This window comes from Equus quagga, chromosome 6 (genome assembly GCF_021613505.1).
Source record: "Equus quagga isolate Etosha38 chromosome 6, UCLA_HA_Equagga_1.0, whole genome shotgun sequence".
Classification (NCBI taxonomy): domain Eukaryota; kingdom Metazoa; phylum Chordata; class Mammalia; order Perissodactyla; family Equidae; genus Equus; species Equus quagga.
The window spans coordinates 67,876,815-67,896,069 of NC_060272.1; the positions used below are offsets into that span (position 1 = coordinate 67,876,815).

Sequence of the window (19,255 nt, forward strand, 5' to 3'; positions counted from 1 at the left end):
TAAGGCCTAACAGCACGAGTAGCCACAGTATAACAGAACGACGCTGGGAAGAAATGCGCCTGCTACGACAGCCTCTGGTTAATTCCCAAGCTCTTCTGTGCTCTCTCACCTGGATGGCTCCTTTTCCAAGGGAACGGGGTTGCCAAAGTGTCTTGCAAACACTATGAATGCAAGTCCCAATAAGAGCTTTTCCCTTAGTTAACAATATAATTCCTTATTGCTGAATCTATCACTATAAATTCTAAGAACTAGAGAATAAATAATGCAATATGAAATTCATTTCTTTTGGAAAAGAAGAGAGAGAAGAAATAACGTTAACACTTTTATTTTCGCTGTTTTGACTGATAAGTAGCATGATGCCCTAGGAAGCTTCTGAATAGGTCATTATTACCAGCCTATCCTACTACTTGTGTGTGCCTTAGTGTTTTGCATAAAATGTGCTATAGGCAATTGGAGTAGTGACATTATCATGTTAAGAATGCAAAAGGCCTACCAGTGCCCCTGAACAGGATATGTAATCTACTCTAGTTTCCTCAACATTCTTTGTCCATAGCCTTCAAAACCCAGCTCAAATGCCACTTAAATAATAATAAAAGCAAAGGCTTATTTCTTGAGTCCTTACTGTGTGACAGGAACATTGAGAACTGATTACTTATCAGACTAAGAGTATTATAGGTATCTTTCCATTTGATTCTTACCTCATTTGATATCTTATTAGATAAGCACAATTAGCCCCACTATACATATGAAGAAACTAAAGGTTAGAGAGATTAAGTAACTTGCCCAAAGTCACACAAATAGGCAACTGTGTTTGACTTAATTGGGAAATGTAATCAGTTTGATATGCCTTCTAAGGGTGCATTAGAGTGAGAAAAGGCAAGGGATGTAGAGTTAGGCATTCATTCACTCAACAATAATTTATCGAGGGTCTTCTTCGTGGTAATAAATGACAATGAAATGTAAGTATGACATACTTTAGGAGGAAATGGAGGGTGCCTAGTTCAGTGTGTGTGTGGTGGAGGGGGAGGGGGGCGGTAAGGAGGCCCAGGTAAGCAAAGGCCTTGCAGGTCATGTTACAGAACTTTATAAGTAATGAAGCACTACTGTAGTTTTGTTTTTTCTTTTAAGTCAGGTTTATTCAGGTATAATTGACATAAAGTTAACCCTTTTTAAATGCACAGTTTGATGAGTTTTGACAAACATATGTTTTAGGTAGTCACCATGGTAATCAAAAACCTTTTCATCACCCAAAAATGTTCCTTTGTGCCTTTTTCCTGACATCCACAGCAACCAGTGAATTGTTTTCTGTCCTATAATTTTGTCTTTTCCATAATGTCACAGAAATGGAATCAGATAGTATGTCTTTACTGTCTGGCTTCTTTAGCTTCACATAGTACTTTTAAGTGCCACATCTGTTGTGTGTGTCAGTAGCTCACACCTTTTTACTGCTGAGTAGTATCTGATATAATGATATATCATAATTAGTTTATCCATTTACTATTGATGGACATTCGAGTTATTTCCAGTCTTTGGCTCTTACGAATAAAGTTGCTACGAACATTCACATACAGGTCTTAATTTGGACCTATATATTCATTTTTCTTGGAAAAACATCTAGGCTTAGAATTGTTGAGTCAAACAATAAGTGTATGTTTAACCTTGTAAGATGCTAACAAACTGCTTTGCAAGTGGATGTGCCATTTTGCATTCCCACCAGCAAGGTACAACTAGTGATGCACAATGCTATCTCACTGTGGTTTAAAACTGAATTTCCCAAATAAATAATAATGTGCAACATCTGTTCCTGTGCTGATTGGCCACTTGTATACCTTCTTAGGTGTAGTGTCTCTTCAAGTCATTTGCCCAATCTGTATTGGGTAGCTTGTCTTTTTATTATGGAGTTATAAAATCTTCTCTCTTCCCTTCCACTGATCTATTCGTCTGTCTCTACACCAATCCTCCATCCGTGTTCTTTTTCAATTTGTTTTGGCTATTCTAGGTCCATAGTATTTTCAAAGAAATTTAAACATCAGCTACCAAATTTAAAATTTGGTATTTTTTAAATAAAATTGAAAAATTTAAAATTTAAAAATTTCTACCAAAAAAAAAAAAATAAGCCTGCTGGAATTTTGATTAGGGTTAGGTCTACAGATAGTTTGGGGAGAAGTAATAGCTTTACTCTGTTGAGTCTTCTGATGCATGAACACAATATATTCCGGCATTTTAAAATTTATTTAAAAAATTTTCCCAGAAATATTTTGTAGTTTTTATTATACAGGTTTTTCACATATTTTATTAAGTACATCCCTAAGTATTTCATGTTTTTAATACCATTATAATGGGTTCATTTTTAATTTAAATTTCCAATATTTCACATTTATTATAAATGTTATTATAATTGATCTTTGAATACTGATCTTATATCCTGCGGCTTTGTTAAATTCACTTATTAGTTCTAGTACAGTACTTTTGCTCAGACATCTTAGCGTTTTCTACTTGACTAATTGAACTGGCTAAGACCTCTAGCCCAACACTGAATACAGGTGGTGAGTGAGAACATCCTAGCCTTGTTTTTGATCTAGGGGGAAAGCATTTAGTCTTTCACCATTAAGAAAGATGTTCGCTATATGTTTTTTGAAGACACCATTTATCACATAGGGGGAGTTAGATTTCTAGTTTACTGAGAGTTTTTATTATGAAAAAATGTTGAATTTTTCAAATGTTTTTCCTACATCTATTAAAATATCCATATATATATTTTTCTTTTTTAGTCTGTTGATATGGTACATTACGTTGATGGATATTTTTGAGTATTAAACCAACTTTGCATTCTTGGGATAAACACCTCTTACTCATGATGTAATTTTTTTCATATATTGCTGGACTTGCTTTGCCAAATTTTATTAAGGATACCGCACCTATGTTTATAGTGAATACTGGTCCACAGTTTCATTTCTGTAATGTCTATCATGTTGTTACCAGGGTGATGAGGTCTCATAAAATGAACTGTAAAGTGTTATCTACTCTTCTATTTCTGACTTTGAGTATAATTGGTATTATTTCTTCCTTAAATGTTTGGTAGAAATATTTAAATTATTTTTTAACATCAACTCTGCTCTTAAGTCCGTTGTTTTCCTTACATTGTGCTAGGAATGGAAGAATCTATGCTTTGGTATAATGGATTGTTTTAAATTCTGATTCATAAGTATGAATAATGCTTGTATAAAAATACGTAAAACTTCCATACTCTTTATGATACAGAAATAGATGTTATAAACTCTATCAGCATTAATAATTAAGTAAAATTACAGTCATCACTTAAAAGTCAGGAAAACTTTGACTATTTAAATAATATAATGCTCAAAGACAGATTATGATTTTTAGAAAAAAAAGTCCATATTTGTTTTATTAGATAAAAAAGAACATAAAGGTGTTTTCTGTTGTTCTAAATCTTAATTTTCAGGAAAAAAGCCAGAACTTATTTTTTTTTTTTGATTCCACACAGTGTCCTATACTTATTTAGGTCCTGTCTCCTAAAAGAAGCCTTCTCTAATCACGAATGTCCCAAGGAATAGTTCCTTCTTTTAAAGTCAATGCAATTTTCATATCATTTATTTGCACTTAGTCATATACTATGAAATTCTGAACTGTTTAACTTTTTCTGCATGTAAATCCTAACTTCTCAATTATAAATTACTGGGAGATGAGGACCACATGTAAAATGTATTTGTATTGCTGCTAAAACTAACCTGTTAATGAGTATTTTATAAGAATTTACTCAGGTTTGTTTTTCCATATGCGTCGTGATTGCATTGGTGTTGATAACTTCAGGAATACCTGTACAGTTATTATACTGCCTTTGTAAGAGAAAACAATAATAACAACTTTTTTTTTTTGAGGAAGATTAGCCCTGAGCTAATATCTGCTGCCAATCCTCCTCTTTTTGCTGAGGAAGACTGGCCATGAGCTGACACCCATGCCCATCTTCCTCTACTTTATACGTGGGATGCCTGCCACAGCATGGCTTGCCAAGCGGTGCCATGTCTGCACCCAGGATGCAAACTGGCAAACCCCGGACGCCCGAAGTAGAACATGCGAACTTAACCGCTGCACCACTGAACTGGCCTCCTAACAACTTTTTTTAATCCTTGTCCAACTTGGGCTGTGACTTCTTATGACAGATGTGTTATAAAAGAAGTACTCTGGTTTTACAAACGTTGGTCTGTACAACGGCAATTGAAGAATTTAAATTAAATGTGTTCTTACTTTACCAATATGGGAATTAATCAGCTTATAATTCAGTGCTTCAATTCCTCTGGCACCTTGGGAAGAGTTCCTAGACTAAAATCCATGGCCCAGGCCATGACTATACTCTTGTCTCACCTGGCTTGTTCATTCTGTTCCTTCACCTCTCACCTTTAGTGTATCCTTGGACTGGCCACACACTTTATACCTTCATGTTAGTATAGGCCCTCCCACAACCTGTTAGTTCACTTCTACTCGTATCTGTTATTTAAACAACATACCAGTCACAAATGCAAAGGCCAACTCTAGCCTCCTCTGTTGCTAAGTTGATCCTAGTTACATCAGAATGATATAGAAATGAAATCACACTTTTCTAATAGAGACCTGGATCGTTTGAATCTTGACGGGTATTTACTTGCCATAAGTAAGCTAAGAACAACAATAACAAAACGTCTCTAAGAAATAAGAAATAGGAGGAAATACGGCACAGAAACAAATATATAAAAAATAGGCACCCTTCCCTTTTTCTGTTTTTAATATAAATAACTCTGAGTGTTTTATGAAATATTACTTAACTCTCACCAAAGTTAAAGTAATGGTGCCTAAGAGGAAAGTATATTTAAAGTTGTTCTCAGAAGAGAAAAAAACTCCTCAATACACATGTATATCAGATATATTTTAAATATGGTTAAAAATGTAATTCAAATAAAATTTATGATCACTAAATTCTGAAATATATTCCTTTATTACTTGAAATATAGCCATTATTAAATGGGACTTATTTTAGTTTTAGGTAAATAACATTTTATTTATCATCAATGTCTAAAGTTAAGTCTATAAATTAGCAATACTATTTAAGATCTATAAAATTAATTTTGTAAAAGAGAAGATTTCTTTTTACCTCATCCATTTACAAAACTCAGTATTTTAATAACTTATTACATGTGCAAAATGACTAACAGAGTAGTAAGAAAAACGTACAGATTAGATTCTACATGAAAAAATAGAGAGAGTAAACTTCTGCTTTCCAGGAGTTTCCAGGGATTTTTAGTTCAAAATTAAACCATAATCTCAACTCTGAGAAAAATGTTTCTTATCTTACAATTTTGGAAGTTACTGTTTTTTTAATACAGGTTTTTTGAAATCAAAGACACAAAACAAACAAACTCAAGCAAACCAAAGCTTATTGGTTTAATTATTAAATAGCATTAGTTAAATTAAAGAAGATATTCAAGTTGGGGCCAGACAATCACATACAATCATAAAGAATTATACTTGGATGCAATACGCTTCTCTTCTTCAAAACATAAGAAATTCAACCTATACATTTTTTTTCCATATTTTAAGGAACAAAGTAAAAAAAAATTGGAAGCTTGTGAATCTTAGGTTAAATCCAGTGCTAAACAAGAATACATCCTGGCTTTTTATGAATATTCATTAATTATATCCCATATACTTTCAAAATAATGATAAAGGTTTATTTTAGGCAAATGATTAATTTATTTGAAAAGAACACTCAAATTCCATAACTTAAAAAAGTCTTTCTTATATGCTTTTATAGTTCAATTCAATATTTTAATAATTTAAAATCCAATTATTATTGCCAAGATATTATAGGCAATTTTACATCCCATTAACCTGGCTTTGTTTTAATTATAAAGATCCTTTGTTAGATTCCTTTAAATGATCCAGTTCATAATTCCAGCCTGTCCTAGGGAGTGCTTTCATTCAGCTGCACATTCATCAACTGTTTTCGGCCTGTTAATTGCAGACAACTGCACAATGGCTTTCTCCAGCTATGATTGATGAATTATATTCATGAGTGTAGCTGTTAAGTAGGATAAACATTTATAACAATTTCCACTTAAAGATTTTTATCTTCATTCCCACAAGGACAAATTAAAGACTGAGATTCTAACAACCAAGAGAAAGCGTTCTTTATGTGTTTCATTTTAAACTACCAGAAAAAGTTAAGAAAACTGCTATATGTCCATGCAAATGAGATAAAAGCATGTGTAAAGAACCTAATTTGTGACTAGTACATAGTGGGCATCAACGAGAAGAAGGCAGATAAACAGACTAATATGTCTTTACTGCAACTACAACCCAACTACCTAAATACATATTTTTTTGATCTGGAACTCCCAGTTCAAACTTATGAAAGATAAAGGCCTAAACTGAAAAAAAATGAACCAAACTAAAGGTGGGAGTCAGCAAAATTCTGAATACACATTATATGTAATAACAACAACAAAAAAATACTTCCATGTTTTAAGTGCCTATCTTGCAGCAGTTGTAATAAATGTTACATATATTATTTTCAATCTTCAGAGAAACTAGGCATGAAAGGTATTACACTACTCTACAGATGTGAAATAATGTCAGAGGGAGATTGTTATGTGCCTAGAGTCTAAGAGTTTATCAGAAAGAGAAACGGTATTTGAACTCAGTACAAATAGTATACATATGCTCCGTATTATAATAGGCACCATGGAAACAGCCATAAAAAATAGACTACTAATAAACAGGCCCTAACACCATGGAATGAGAAGTACAAACCAGGGGAAAATGGAAGGTGCTAGGAGAACACAGGAAGGCACTTAATCTGGATTAGGGATGGGGAGGGGTTAGTGCTCAGTGAAGAGATTATTTTCACTGAAGAGAAGTGAATGTCTTAAAGCGAATGCCATTTTCTTTGTGCTGTGGACTGCTGGGGAAAACATCACAAAATCAAAGACAGCAACTTCAATCAGGTCCCCTAAACATTCTGGCGAGCCTCCAGGTTTCTGTAGTCTTTTCTCTCCCCTGTTTCTCTACAGTGTACTTTTCAATATCCTCCGATCTTCTCACCCACCTCCCCAAATTTCCTTCCTTCTCACTAAATGGCCCCACCTGCCACTTCATAGAGAAAATAGAGCATCATGAAAGAAAGCCCCTGAATCCTGCCACCAATTTAATTGCCTTCATCCTTTCTCAGTGCTCTTCCACAAAAGGCCAATGCCTGTACTTCAGTTTCCCCATCTCTCACAGACTTTACTCTTTCAATAGAGTAGAAACTTTACTTCTTTCCTTCCAACTATATTGGTTTCTTTCCATCAGCATTTAGAAATACTCCAGGCCTTCCTTCTAAAAACATCCTCAAACCCCCAGAAAAATTAAAAACCCTATCCACCTCCACCAACCACCCTATCTTTCCCCTTCTTGGCCAAACTTCTCATAGTTGTGTGTACTTCTTGTCTATACTCATCTCCCCCTCACTCCTCACTCAAAACAACCTAACTCCTGTCCCCATGGGTACTCTAGTGAAATCACCACTTTCTCAAAGGTTACTGTCTCAATCATCTGCTCCCATACTACCCTCTACTTGCCCTTTGCCAGATTCATTACATCAGTAATTACTTAATCTAAGACTCTTATCCCCAGTAGATTGTAAGCTCTATTAGGGCAGGGTCTGGGTCTACATCCAGCATCTTTAGCACACAAGCACTCACTCAATTCAGTGTAAGTTTGGACAAAATCAACATGACCCTCTTGTCACTGAATCAATGGTCTCTTTAATCCTAACTTAAAAATTTTCTCGTTGACTGTTCACTCCTTCTCAAAGATTCTACTCACCATTCTTTTCTTCAGTCCTTCAATAAATATTTCTGATTGTGAACTACGTGCTAGGTGTATTCCAGAAACCAAGGGATATATCAACAAATACGACAGCGAATAAAACATGAGTTCTTAAGGAAAGTACATTTTAGTGGGTAAGACAGACATAAACAAAGAAGATAATTAGAGATGATGTTATTAAATGTCAAAACAGAGTCATGTGATGGAAGTGTGATAACTCAATAAGGTCACTAGGGAACCTCCCTGAGAGGGTGACATGTAAACTGATTCCTGAATGATGGGAAACCAGTCATGTGAAGATGTGAGGAAAGAGGATTCCCAGGAGAAACGGCAGTAAAGGCTAGGCCCCAGGTTCTCTGCTCATTCTACACGCTCTCTCTGAGCGTTACGTCTGTATTCTTTTCTACCATTCACCACATACAAGCTGAGGACACCTAAACCTACAGATCTCCATTTCAGCTGTCTCTTTGGAGAGCTAGAGACCCAAATTCCAAGAAGCCCATTCAACATTTCCACTTGGACATTTCACAGTCACTACAAATTCAGTGTAACCAAAAGTGAAAACATCTCTCACCCAACCCATGTTCCTCCTTCTGTATTGCTCTAAGTAAACTGTACTTATACTATAAACCACCCAGCCAGAAATCAAGTAATCTGTGATTCCTTCTTTCCCTTCTTACCATCTAATAAGCAATTTTATAGATTTAATTTCCAAAAGATACTTCAAATTTGTCTACTTCTTCATCCTCATAGCCACTATTAGTCAGTCAATGACATCATCATCTTCAATAGGATTACTGAAACTTCAGATTGTTATCTCTGTTCCAGTCTTGAGGCCCTGATCCATTTGCCACACTGAAGATTATGACTAAACCTCTTGAATTACACCCCACACCCTTAGCACAGCTCAGAAACCCCTTCATGCATGGCCCTTGCCAATGACCCCAGCCATAAAGGGATGACCCTTGTCTCTATGTGGCTGGCACACAGCATGCACATAGATAGCTGTTGGCTGACAGAAAATGGCTCTTCAGCAACACGTCTTGCTATTTTGTGCCTCTAGGGTATTGCACTACAGTATTCCCTGGGCCCAGAATTTTATTCTCATTTTTTTTTTTCTTTTACCTAGCTATGTCCTAATCATCTCTCAGTTCTCACTTAAGATGGCATTCTGTTTGGACACACATTTTTCTTTTTTGAACCTCTTCCATTTTTTTTTTTAAGACAATTTTTAGAGCAGTTTTAGGTTCCCCTCACATCACCTCCTCCATTATCACCATCCCCCACCAGAATGGTACAATTGTTACAAATAATGAAACTACATTAATACAGTATTATCAATCAAAGCCCATAGTTTACACTAGGCTTCACTCTTGGTGTTGTATAGTCTATGGATTTGGACAACTGTATAATGACATTTATCCACTATTATAGCATCATACAGACTAGATTCACTGCCCTTAAATTCTTCTGTGCTCCACCTATTCAACCTTCCCTTCCTCAACCGGTTCTTGGCACCCACTGATCTTTTCATTGACTCCATGGTTTTGCCTTTTCCAGAATGTCATATGGTTAGAATCATACAGTATGTAGCCTTTTGACATTAGCTTCTTTCATTTAGTAACATGCAATTAAGGTCCCTGCATGTCTTTTCATGGCTTGATAGCCCATTTCTTTTTAGCACTGAATAATATATATTCCATTGTGTGGATGTATAATCTAAATAAATGGGTGTTTATTTATCCACTCATCAACTGAGGGACATCTTGGTTGCTTCCAAGTTTTGGCAATTATAAATAAAGTGGCTATAAACATCCGTATGCAGGTTTTTATGAGGACATAAGTTTTGAACTCCTTTGGCTAGATAGCAAGGAGCATGATTTTTGAATCGTATGGTAAGAGTATGTTTAGTTTTGTAAGAAATCGCCAACGTGTCTTTCAACGTGGCTGTACCCTTCTACATTCCCATCAGTAAAGAATGAGAGTTCCTTTTGCTCTACATCTTTGCCAGCATTTGGTATTGTCACTGTTCTGGATTTTGGCCATTTTAATAGATATGTAGTGGTATCTCATTGTTGTTTTACTTTGCATTTCCGTGATGACACATGATGTGAAGCATCTTTCTGTATGCTTATTTGCCATCTGTTTATCTTCTCTGGTGAGGTTTCTGCTAAGGTCTTTGCCCCATTTTCTAACCAAGTTGCTTGTCTTCATACTGTTGAGTTTTAAGAGTTCTTTGTATATTTTAGATAACAGTCCTACTTCAGACATATCTTTTGCAAGTATTTTCTCCCAGTCTGTGGCTGGTCTTCTCATTCTCTTGAGATTGTCTTCCATAAAGAAGAAGCTTTTAATTTTAATGAAGTCCAGCTTATCAAATCTTTCTTTCATGAATCATGCCTTTGGTATCGTATCTAAAGAGTCATCACCAAATCCAAGGTCATCTAGATTTTCTCTGATGTTACCTTCTATGAGTTTTATAGTTTTGCATTTTACATTTAGGTCTGTTATCCACTTTGAGTTGATTTTTGTCAAGGGTGTAAGGTCTGTGTCTAGATTCATATTCTTGCATGTATATGGCCAGTTATTCCAGCACTTTTTGCCAAGAAGACTATCTTTGTTCCATTGTATTGGATCTCCTTAGATACACTTTTTGAATACCCTGATAACCCCACCACTTGGAGAATGAACCATTCTAGACTAGGTTAAATGCTCTGCCTTATGCTTACATTAATGTTAACCACTTCTATGATGGCACCCTTATATTACTGTATGTGCTAGTCCAGTGTTTGTCTTTCCCCCAAAAAATCAGAAGCATGTTTGTCTTACTTCTCTCCCAGATCCCATAATAGTGTTTTGTATGCAGTAGATGCTGTATAGACATTTTGCTATATTAATGTATACATGATCTGTTCTTGTATGTTTACAGCTAGCTATGTTTCAATTTTTGTTCCAAAATCATCTTTATTGGAGGAACAATTGATAGGAAAAATGGTAATACAAATCTAGAATGGCACAATGAATATCATGGTGAGCATTTTGGAGGTTTTCATGGATTAAAATTTAAATAAAATATATAACTACTTTCTATAATTCCAACTCCTTTCCTAAAACAAAACAGAATAAACCCCAAACTCTAACCATTAAACAAGAAAATTTTCCACCCTTCTCCTGTTCTAAGACAATAACTACAATCACAGTGTTAGAGGTTCAATTCTATTAACTCTTCAGAGAGTTACTGCTGATAAGATATTTTTGGTTTTTTGCTTCACAGTTGAAACAAACTAGCAAAATGAGCAGGTAGGTGAATTGAGAGATTTCTATAATTGATATGACCATGAGTAGCCTAAGCAAAAGTTTTCTTCTACTTTTTAATGACCTGAAGATAAATAATAATTAGCAATTCTTATCACAATAAAATTTTATAAGAACTAGAGTGTTATTACTATGTAAAATTATTTGTTATAAGAGAAAACTGGTATTTTCCTGCATGTTTTGCTTTGTAGTGAAGGCAAAATTTATTTTAATTTTTAGAGTTGTATTATTATGACTAAAAATAATTTAGTCATGGAGTATCTAAATAAGAAATATACAGTAAGATGAATTGTTATAAAAACAGGTTATTTCTCAGAACATACTACATTGATGAAAAAAACCAATAACACTAAACTGAATTTGTTAATTTTTTTAAAAAATGGGTTCCTATACCATACATAAACTAATTTTCAAAGAATATCTTACAGAATATTCTTTCATGACACCTCCCTTGATAAAGATAATTTTATATACAGTAAGTATTATTTCCTTATCAATTTAATTAAATCTGGTTTCAAATACATAAATAGATTGTGTCAAATATTCATTCATTATTTTCCAAAGAAAACACTGTATCACACAAGAAACTCAAGTTGTAAAGGATGTCAAAATGGATACAAATGATTACAGTTACATCTGTCTTAATGTATCCACTGCCAATAAAGTTTTAGAAATATCACAATGAACAACTGTTTATCATGAAGTGATAGATACAATCATGGGCTCAAAAATAATTTACTTACAGCATCATTTTAACAATGGTATATATAAATTTCTAACTAGATTGCTATAGTTCCTATCTTTAACATCCTTCACATTTTCAGTTGGATACCAGAGAGCTTGACATGTTCAGACAAAACTCTTTCCCCTGAACTGAGCTAGGCTGAGGGAATAAACACTGAGCACGGCTCTGAAAACAGATGGAGTGGCAGATGGGAGTGCAGATTGGGTTCACTTGATCTGTGTAAAACAACTTTACTACTCAGTATTATGTGGCTCAAATCTCACGAAAACCTTACAAAGTTTGTCCTTTTACTTCATACATGCTTTTTTTCCTCCCCAAAATAAATTTTTAACACTTTAAACTTTCTTCATTTAAAGTTTAAGTACCTGGGTGATAAATTATTTAACTAAAATATATTTTCTTACATATTTTTTTGGAACAGATGTAGGAAAGAGCAGTCGCCCCGTGAAACAAAATGTACACTGACTAGTTGTCTAAAAATTGTAAAATTAATTACCTTCCTTCATTGATGAGTTCAATAAATGCAAGTCCTGCATTCTTCTGAATAGAATTTTGCCATTCCTAAAAGGAAAAACCAAACCAAGTATAAGAAAAATGAACATCTAAATGAAAGTAACATCTGGTTTGAGGCTCATGTTGATGTTGTTAATAACTTCCACATGATATCATTTCTAAATCTTTTTACAAGATTTTTAACAAACGCTATTTTGTAAGAAACCTAATTTTAAGAAGTAGCCCTGGTTACTTAGTTTAGAAGGTGCTTTTGCATTCCTCGCAAGTTTCAGGCATGATGCAGACTGAGATGAAAAGTCACAGGTACAGAGGGCTCTCACCACAATGTTTCCTTCCAAAAGAGACCAGATGACTAGTAATGTAGGTGTACAGACTAGAAACACCTGTGATAGAAAACCTTAGCCCCTAATATAGAGATTTGTCAATGAGATTGTAAAACGAAAATTAAAAATATAAACAACATATTTGGATAGATTTGGAAATGAAATGTTCTAGTTACATGTGCAGTCCAAATGACTGAAAACTACATAGAAAAAAATGCTACAAATAAATTCTTTTGAAATTTGTTAAAAAAAGAAAAGATATTAAAACTATAGTCAAAAGTAATCTCTCTTTGCTGATTTACATTAGAACATATGTATGAATCTCGCAGTTCCACAGTCTCATCATTATGAATATAAGTGATTGCTAGACTAGAACAGTATACTGCTTATTTTATACTCTTCCAATGGCATATTTAGAGTATGCTTTGAACAATTTTTTTTTTTTGGTTTTTGGTTTATTCTAGTGATTTCAACATTTTAGCTTTTTTATATAGCTATTAATTGTAATTTTTAAAATTGAAAATTATATTCCTTTCAATAGTTCTATAAATAAATACTTCCCTAATATAGTTTCATAAAAAAACCTTGTTGCTTTCTCATGTCACTCACATTAAACTTTTCCTACATAATATTCCTACTCAGAAAGTGTTCGCCGCACAGAGGGGGTCAGCTGCCTGCCCACAACTTCAGCTCACAAAAATACAGTCTCCATGTCAACCCGTCATTCTAGTCCTGATCACCTCCCCTTTTAAAGCACTGTACACATGCTGGGAATAAATGTGGTCCCCAAAGTGGGTAATTGGTGTGTAAATATTCCCTGTTCCAAGTAAATTTGTGGAGAATTATAGAAGAACAAATGATGAATCTACATGTCCCAGGAGAGAGAATCAAGAACTTGGGGAAAAAGATGTGGTAGCCTGGGGACAGTAATGATCTTATAAAGGCCTCTCTGTCTTCAGTGAAGTCATTGTTTTCCAGCTACCATAACCTTTAAATAAAATTTATCCAAATGACAAGATTGCTATGGGATTTTACAGAGCTTATTTACACTTTCAAATCATTTCTGTTGAAAACAATTATAGGGAACTCTTTTTCCTACATTTTAACAAAGTGACTTACTACCATCCTCTTAGATATTTTGCACATTCCTATCAGATATCCTATATTTATTGCAAACCACAATCCACAAAATATGCAAATTTCTCAGGAGACTTACATTTATTGCGACATTAACTTAAAAGAGAAAACCAATTCTTTTGCAAGAAGAACCATGCCACTCTGAAGAATAAATTCTTACAACTTCTCAAACGTCATTTTCTTTATGACACTGTTTGTATACCAAAGTTCTTTCATCAGTATAAACTTCTGATATGGATAGGATTTTCAAGAAGATACTTCACAAAATACATACTCAGGTATTACATAAACACTCCAAATTATACTGTCTAAAACATCCCAGAGTAATATGTTTTAAAAACTGTTCATATCAAACAAAAAATATCTGTAAGCTGCCTTCAGCCTATGAGATGCTAATTTTCAATCTTTGATAAAGAAACAGTAGAAATAAGTCTGAGCTAAGCTAAGAATACTAGCATTTAAAGGATGAACAAGCCAATGAAAGTGTATAACCACAAGACTTCATTCAAGACATTAATGTCTTAGAAGAGTAATTGTCATTTTTGAGCAAGAGGAAATAGTAGGAAATTGTTTTTCATGTATTTCCAGAGGAGAGGCAACAGGAGCCTACACCAGTATTTTGAGTAGGGAAATGAAATTAAGAGACATTACAAAGAAGAGATGCCAAGACTGGATGAGAAACTATATTTAAGGGCTAAAGTAGAAGATTGGAGTCAAATAGGAGCTATTAGGTTTTTAACATGCATGATAGGGAGAATGGTAATATTATTATAAAAATATTCAAGAAAGGTACACATTTGGGGAAAATCATAAGGCTGTCTTCAGTTTATATTTGTTGGATTTAGAGTGATGATGGTATATCAAAAAGGAATGTAGAATTTGGGATTATTTGCATAGAAATATTGATTAAGGCACAGCATCAGGCAAAAGTCTCCAAAGAAGAATAAGCAGAAAGGGGAACAAAAGATCTGGGCTGAATCTTGGGAAGCATTCACACTTTTAAGATTATAAAAAGATGCAGTTAACAGGGACAAGGAAAGACCTACCAAAATTTAAGAAAAGTAGCCAAATATTATAGCATTATTCAAAAGAAAATAATCCATTTCCATACATTGGCTAGGAAATAAAAAAGATAGAAGACCCTTTAATCACTAATATCACTCTCTTTTTTTAATTAAGAATTTAAATTTTGGGGCTGACCTACTGGCATAATGGTTAAGTTTGTGCGCGCTGCTTTAGTGGCCCGGGGTTCACAGGTTCCCATCCTGGGTGTGGACCTAGCACCGCTTGTCAAACCATGCTGTGGTGGAATCCCACATAAAAATAGAGGAAGATGGGCACAGACGTTAGCTCAGCGACAATCTTCCTCAAGCAAAAAGTGGAAGATTGGCAACAGATGGCAAAAAATAAAAAGATTTAAATTTTATTGTATGTGAACTGTAAAAGATAAAATGTACTAAACCACAAAGTATATGAAACATACAACCAAACTACAGGGGCTGGCCCCACGGCCAAGGGCTTAAGTCCATGCACTTCACTTCAGTGACCCAGGGTTTTGCCGGTTGGGATCCTGGTCGCAGACATGGCACCGCTCATCAGGCCATGGTGAGACAGCGTCCCACACAGCACAACCAGAAGGACCTGCAACTAACAATACACAACTATGTACTGGGGAGCTTTGGGGAGAAGAAGAAGAAAAAAAAGAAGATTGGCAACAGAAGTTAGCTCAGGTGCCAACCTTTAAAAAAAAAGCAAAACTACAAAAAAGACAAAAGATGCCACTCCCAGAGAGGGGAAGGAAATCTTCAGCACTGGAGCTGGCACTGCCTGTAGCTCAGGAGCTGGTGCTACAGCTGGTTTTGGCTCTAGCTGTGGAACTGGCGCTGGAGTTGGTACCTGGGCTGGCCCTAGAGCTGACTCTGTCTCTGGTGTTGGATATGGTGCAGGAGTTGGCACTAGGTATGTCACTGGCCCTAGCTCTTCTGGAGCCTGTACCAAAGCTGGTTGTGGCTCAGACATGGTGCAGAAACTGTTGTTGAATTGGCTGTAGTCTGGGCTGACATGACTTAACTCTGGCACTGGTGCCAGACCTGGTGTGAGAATTAGTGATGGGAATGACTCCAGATGTGGAGCTGACACCAGCTATGGAGCTGGTACTAAGTCTGGAGCTGGTACAAGAGCTCATGCTGGAGTTGGCTGTAGCTATGTAGCTGGCCCTAGCTCTATCTCCGAAGCTAATGCAGAAGCTGGCTGGAGATCCAGAGCTGCTGCTAGGACTGGTTCTGGAATTGACCCTAGCTCTGGAGCTGCTGTTGGAGCTGGTGCTACAGTTAATGATGGAATTGCCTCTGTCTCTGGAGCTGGCTCTAATTCTGGAGCTGGTTCTGGAGCTACTTCTAGTTCCAGAGCTGGCACTGGCTTTAGCTCTGCAGCTGGAGTAAATTCCAGAGTTGTATGAAGCTCGAGAGCTGGTGCTAGAGCTGGCACAAGAGCTAGTGCCTGACCTACTAATACTGCTTTTGAAGTTATTACCTAAAGTCCTGTTGCAAATCTGATGTGAAAGACATAGACCAAAAGTAGAAAAGGGATAACAGGAACAATAAAATAAACAAGAAATAACGAATAAACAACAATAACAAATAAACAAACAATAAAAATACAACAAGAAAAGGAAACCTGGAAAATGAGAGATAGTAAAGAAACAGAAAAAACATCTGTACAGTTGAGATATGTGAACATATTGCAAACATAATAAAAGGCTTAAAAAAATATGTGAACATATTGCAAACATAATAAAAGGCTTAAAAAAAGTTGAGGATATCTCCTAGATAATAGAAAAAAAGATGAGATGCAACAAAAAGATAAAGATATGCAACAAAAACAAAAGAGATAAGGAAATTGAAGGATCTTCTATTGAAAGGCCAAGACCCTTTGAGTTAGGAATTATAGAAAGTGTGTAGGGAACATAGAAGAGAGGAAATTAGCAAAGAAGTTTAAAAATTTTCCCAGGAATTAAATATATGACATAAAACCCCCAGCAAGGCACATTATAAAACTTTAGAACACCAGAGTTAAGCAAAAGGCTAACAGGAAAAAAAGTAAGTTAATACAAAGAATCATGAATCAGAATGACACTAAACTTCTAAACAGCAAAACAGGAGAGACAAGATTATGTTGTGACAGCCCCCAAATCTCAGGGACTTAAAAAACAAAGGTGTATTTCTTGCTCGAGTTCATGCCCATTGCCTGGGTTCTGCTGGGCGTCATCATCACCCTCACTCCAGAAGCCAGACCAACAACGCAGGCATTGTTTACAACACTGTCAGCAACCAAGGTGGAGGGAAGAGAGAATGGGTTTACCGTCTCTGGTAGCTTCTGCCCAGAAGTAACACTTCTCATACTTCCCTGGTCAAAGAAAGTCACATAACCAAGCCTCAGCTCACTGGAGCAATGGAGTGCAAGAGGTGGGAAAGAACCAAATACATGTGCACAATCCTAAACAGTTCTCTAAGGGAAGAAATCAGAAGAGCTAGACACAGATCTAAGAAACAATGGATCTGAAACAGGAGAGAGGGAATGGGAACTCTCCAAATAAAGGTGATTGGAAGTACAAAGACTATTGTTTTGTTAAGCAGGGGCTGTTCAGCAAACCGTTCTGTTGTTAAGCAGGAACTGAGAGAATACCGCATGTGCACTATATTTACAGCAAGTTTTTAGTTCAATTGGAAAGTTTGGGGAAAATTTAGTGATAGGCATATAGAAAACTTAGCCAACAAATAAAGAGCAAAGAGGCCATTAATTCCAGGAAAAAAAGGTTGTTTAAGGAAGAAAATGGCGGATTGTTCAGATACAAATGATATTTACAAGGAATATTGATGCACTTGAAAATTGTAATATATCAAGAGTGGGCAAATGCTGGGAAAAGCAGGGATTCCCCTTACCCCTTTCTTTTTTGCTTGATCTCTTTAATTGGATCAGAAAGCTGTGATGGAAATTCCTTTGCAACGAAGTGAGCAAAGCTTTATGGTCAGGACAGAACAACTCAGAGCAGAGCTTCAGGTCCATTCCCCTTATTTTTTAGTAGGGTGTTGTCTCAGTGTTATAAGAATGAAATGCTATAATAAAGTCAAAATGTATAAATTGAAAAACCAAGAACATTGGTACAACAGTGTTATTTAGAAAATACTGGTCAATAACATAGGAAACAGCTAAAAGAGGGCAAAGTGGCAGCCTCAACTGTGTCTCAGAAATGAACCAGATGTATGATTTTGTTGTTGTTATTCTCATATGATTTTAAACTATGTACACAAATTTTTAAACTCCTTTAAAAACAAATGTTTTACTTTTAGAACAGTGTTAGACTTACGGAACTACTGTAAAGTGAACACAGTTTCTGTGAAGAATCAGAAGAGACACACAGCATGCAGACTAATAGACTGCCAAGAAGGAAATAGTTAATTTTATCATATTACAGAGAGGTTTTTAATATGGAAGACATTAAACTCTGAATGAAAATTCATCATTGCAATGTATCCATTTTTTTCCTCCAGAATTGTTTTTATGAATACAGACAATGTAATTCCAGCACGAGTTGGATGACAATGTAATACTATCAACAGGCTTTGTATTCGACTTCAACACCTTCCTCAGAAGCCCTGAAGTTACAGAGTTGCTCTTTTCTCAGAGTTTCTCACCTAAAGAACAGCTCACATAAGAAAGGAAGGCGAAAGTCTTCTTTCCCAAGAGAATTTTCTTGGACCTTTTTGTGATGGGGGGATTGTGTCACTTTCTCATTTTATTCTCCAAGTTTTTCAGGCTTTTAAAAAATACATAAGGGGGGCCGGCCCCGTGGCTGAGTGGTCAAATTCTCGTGCTGCACTTCGGGCGGCCCAGGCCCGAGTTTTTCTGGTTCGGATCTTGGGCGCGGACATGGCAGCACACGTCAGGCCATGCTGAGGCAGCGTCCCACGTGCCACAGTTACAAGGACCACAACTGAAATATACAACTATGTATGGGGGGAAATGGAGAGAAAAAGCAGGACAAAAAAACCCAGAAGATTGGCAACTGTTGTTAGCTCAGGTGCCAATCTTTAAAAAAAATAAAAAATATATATAAAAGAATTAGAAACCTATTACTCTTCTTGTGTATTATTACATTGTTAATTTCCCTACACGTCAGAAAGGTCAGGATGATGAGGGCACAGGAGAGGTCCCAGATTTGGCGATTAGGATGCAGTGGATGGAAGTCCAATTGCCCTGGGTCGATGAATGAAAGGGAACTGAGAAAGAGAAGTGGTAACTGGAATAGAGGCTTTCAAACAACTTTGTGGTGAAAGCTAAGAAAAAATAGGATAGGAGG

At 35.7% G+C, this 19,255-nt stretch overlaps 1 protein-coding gene across 10 annotated transcripts in view; it reads right to left on the minus strand.

Annotated features, from left to right (window-relative positions):
* NBEA (neurobeachin) overlaps positions 1 to 19,255 on the minus strand; it is a 679,748-nt gene that overhangs the window by 307,691 nt on the left and 352,802 nt on the right. For all 10 annotated transcript variants that reach the window (XM_046664612.1, XM_046664614.1, XM_046664615.1 and 7 more), the window contains one exon: positions 12,420 to 12,484. In XM_046664612.1, the coding sequence (XP_046520568.1) occupies positions 12,420 to 12,484 (65 nt within the window). The remainder of the gene's footprint in view (positions 1 to 12,419; positions 12,485 to 19,255) is intronic.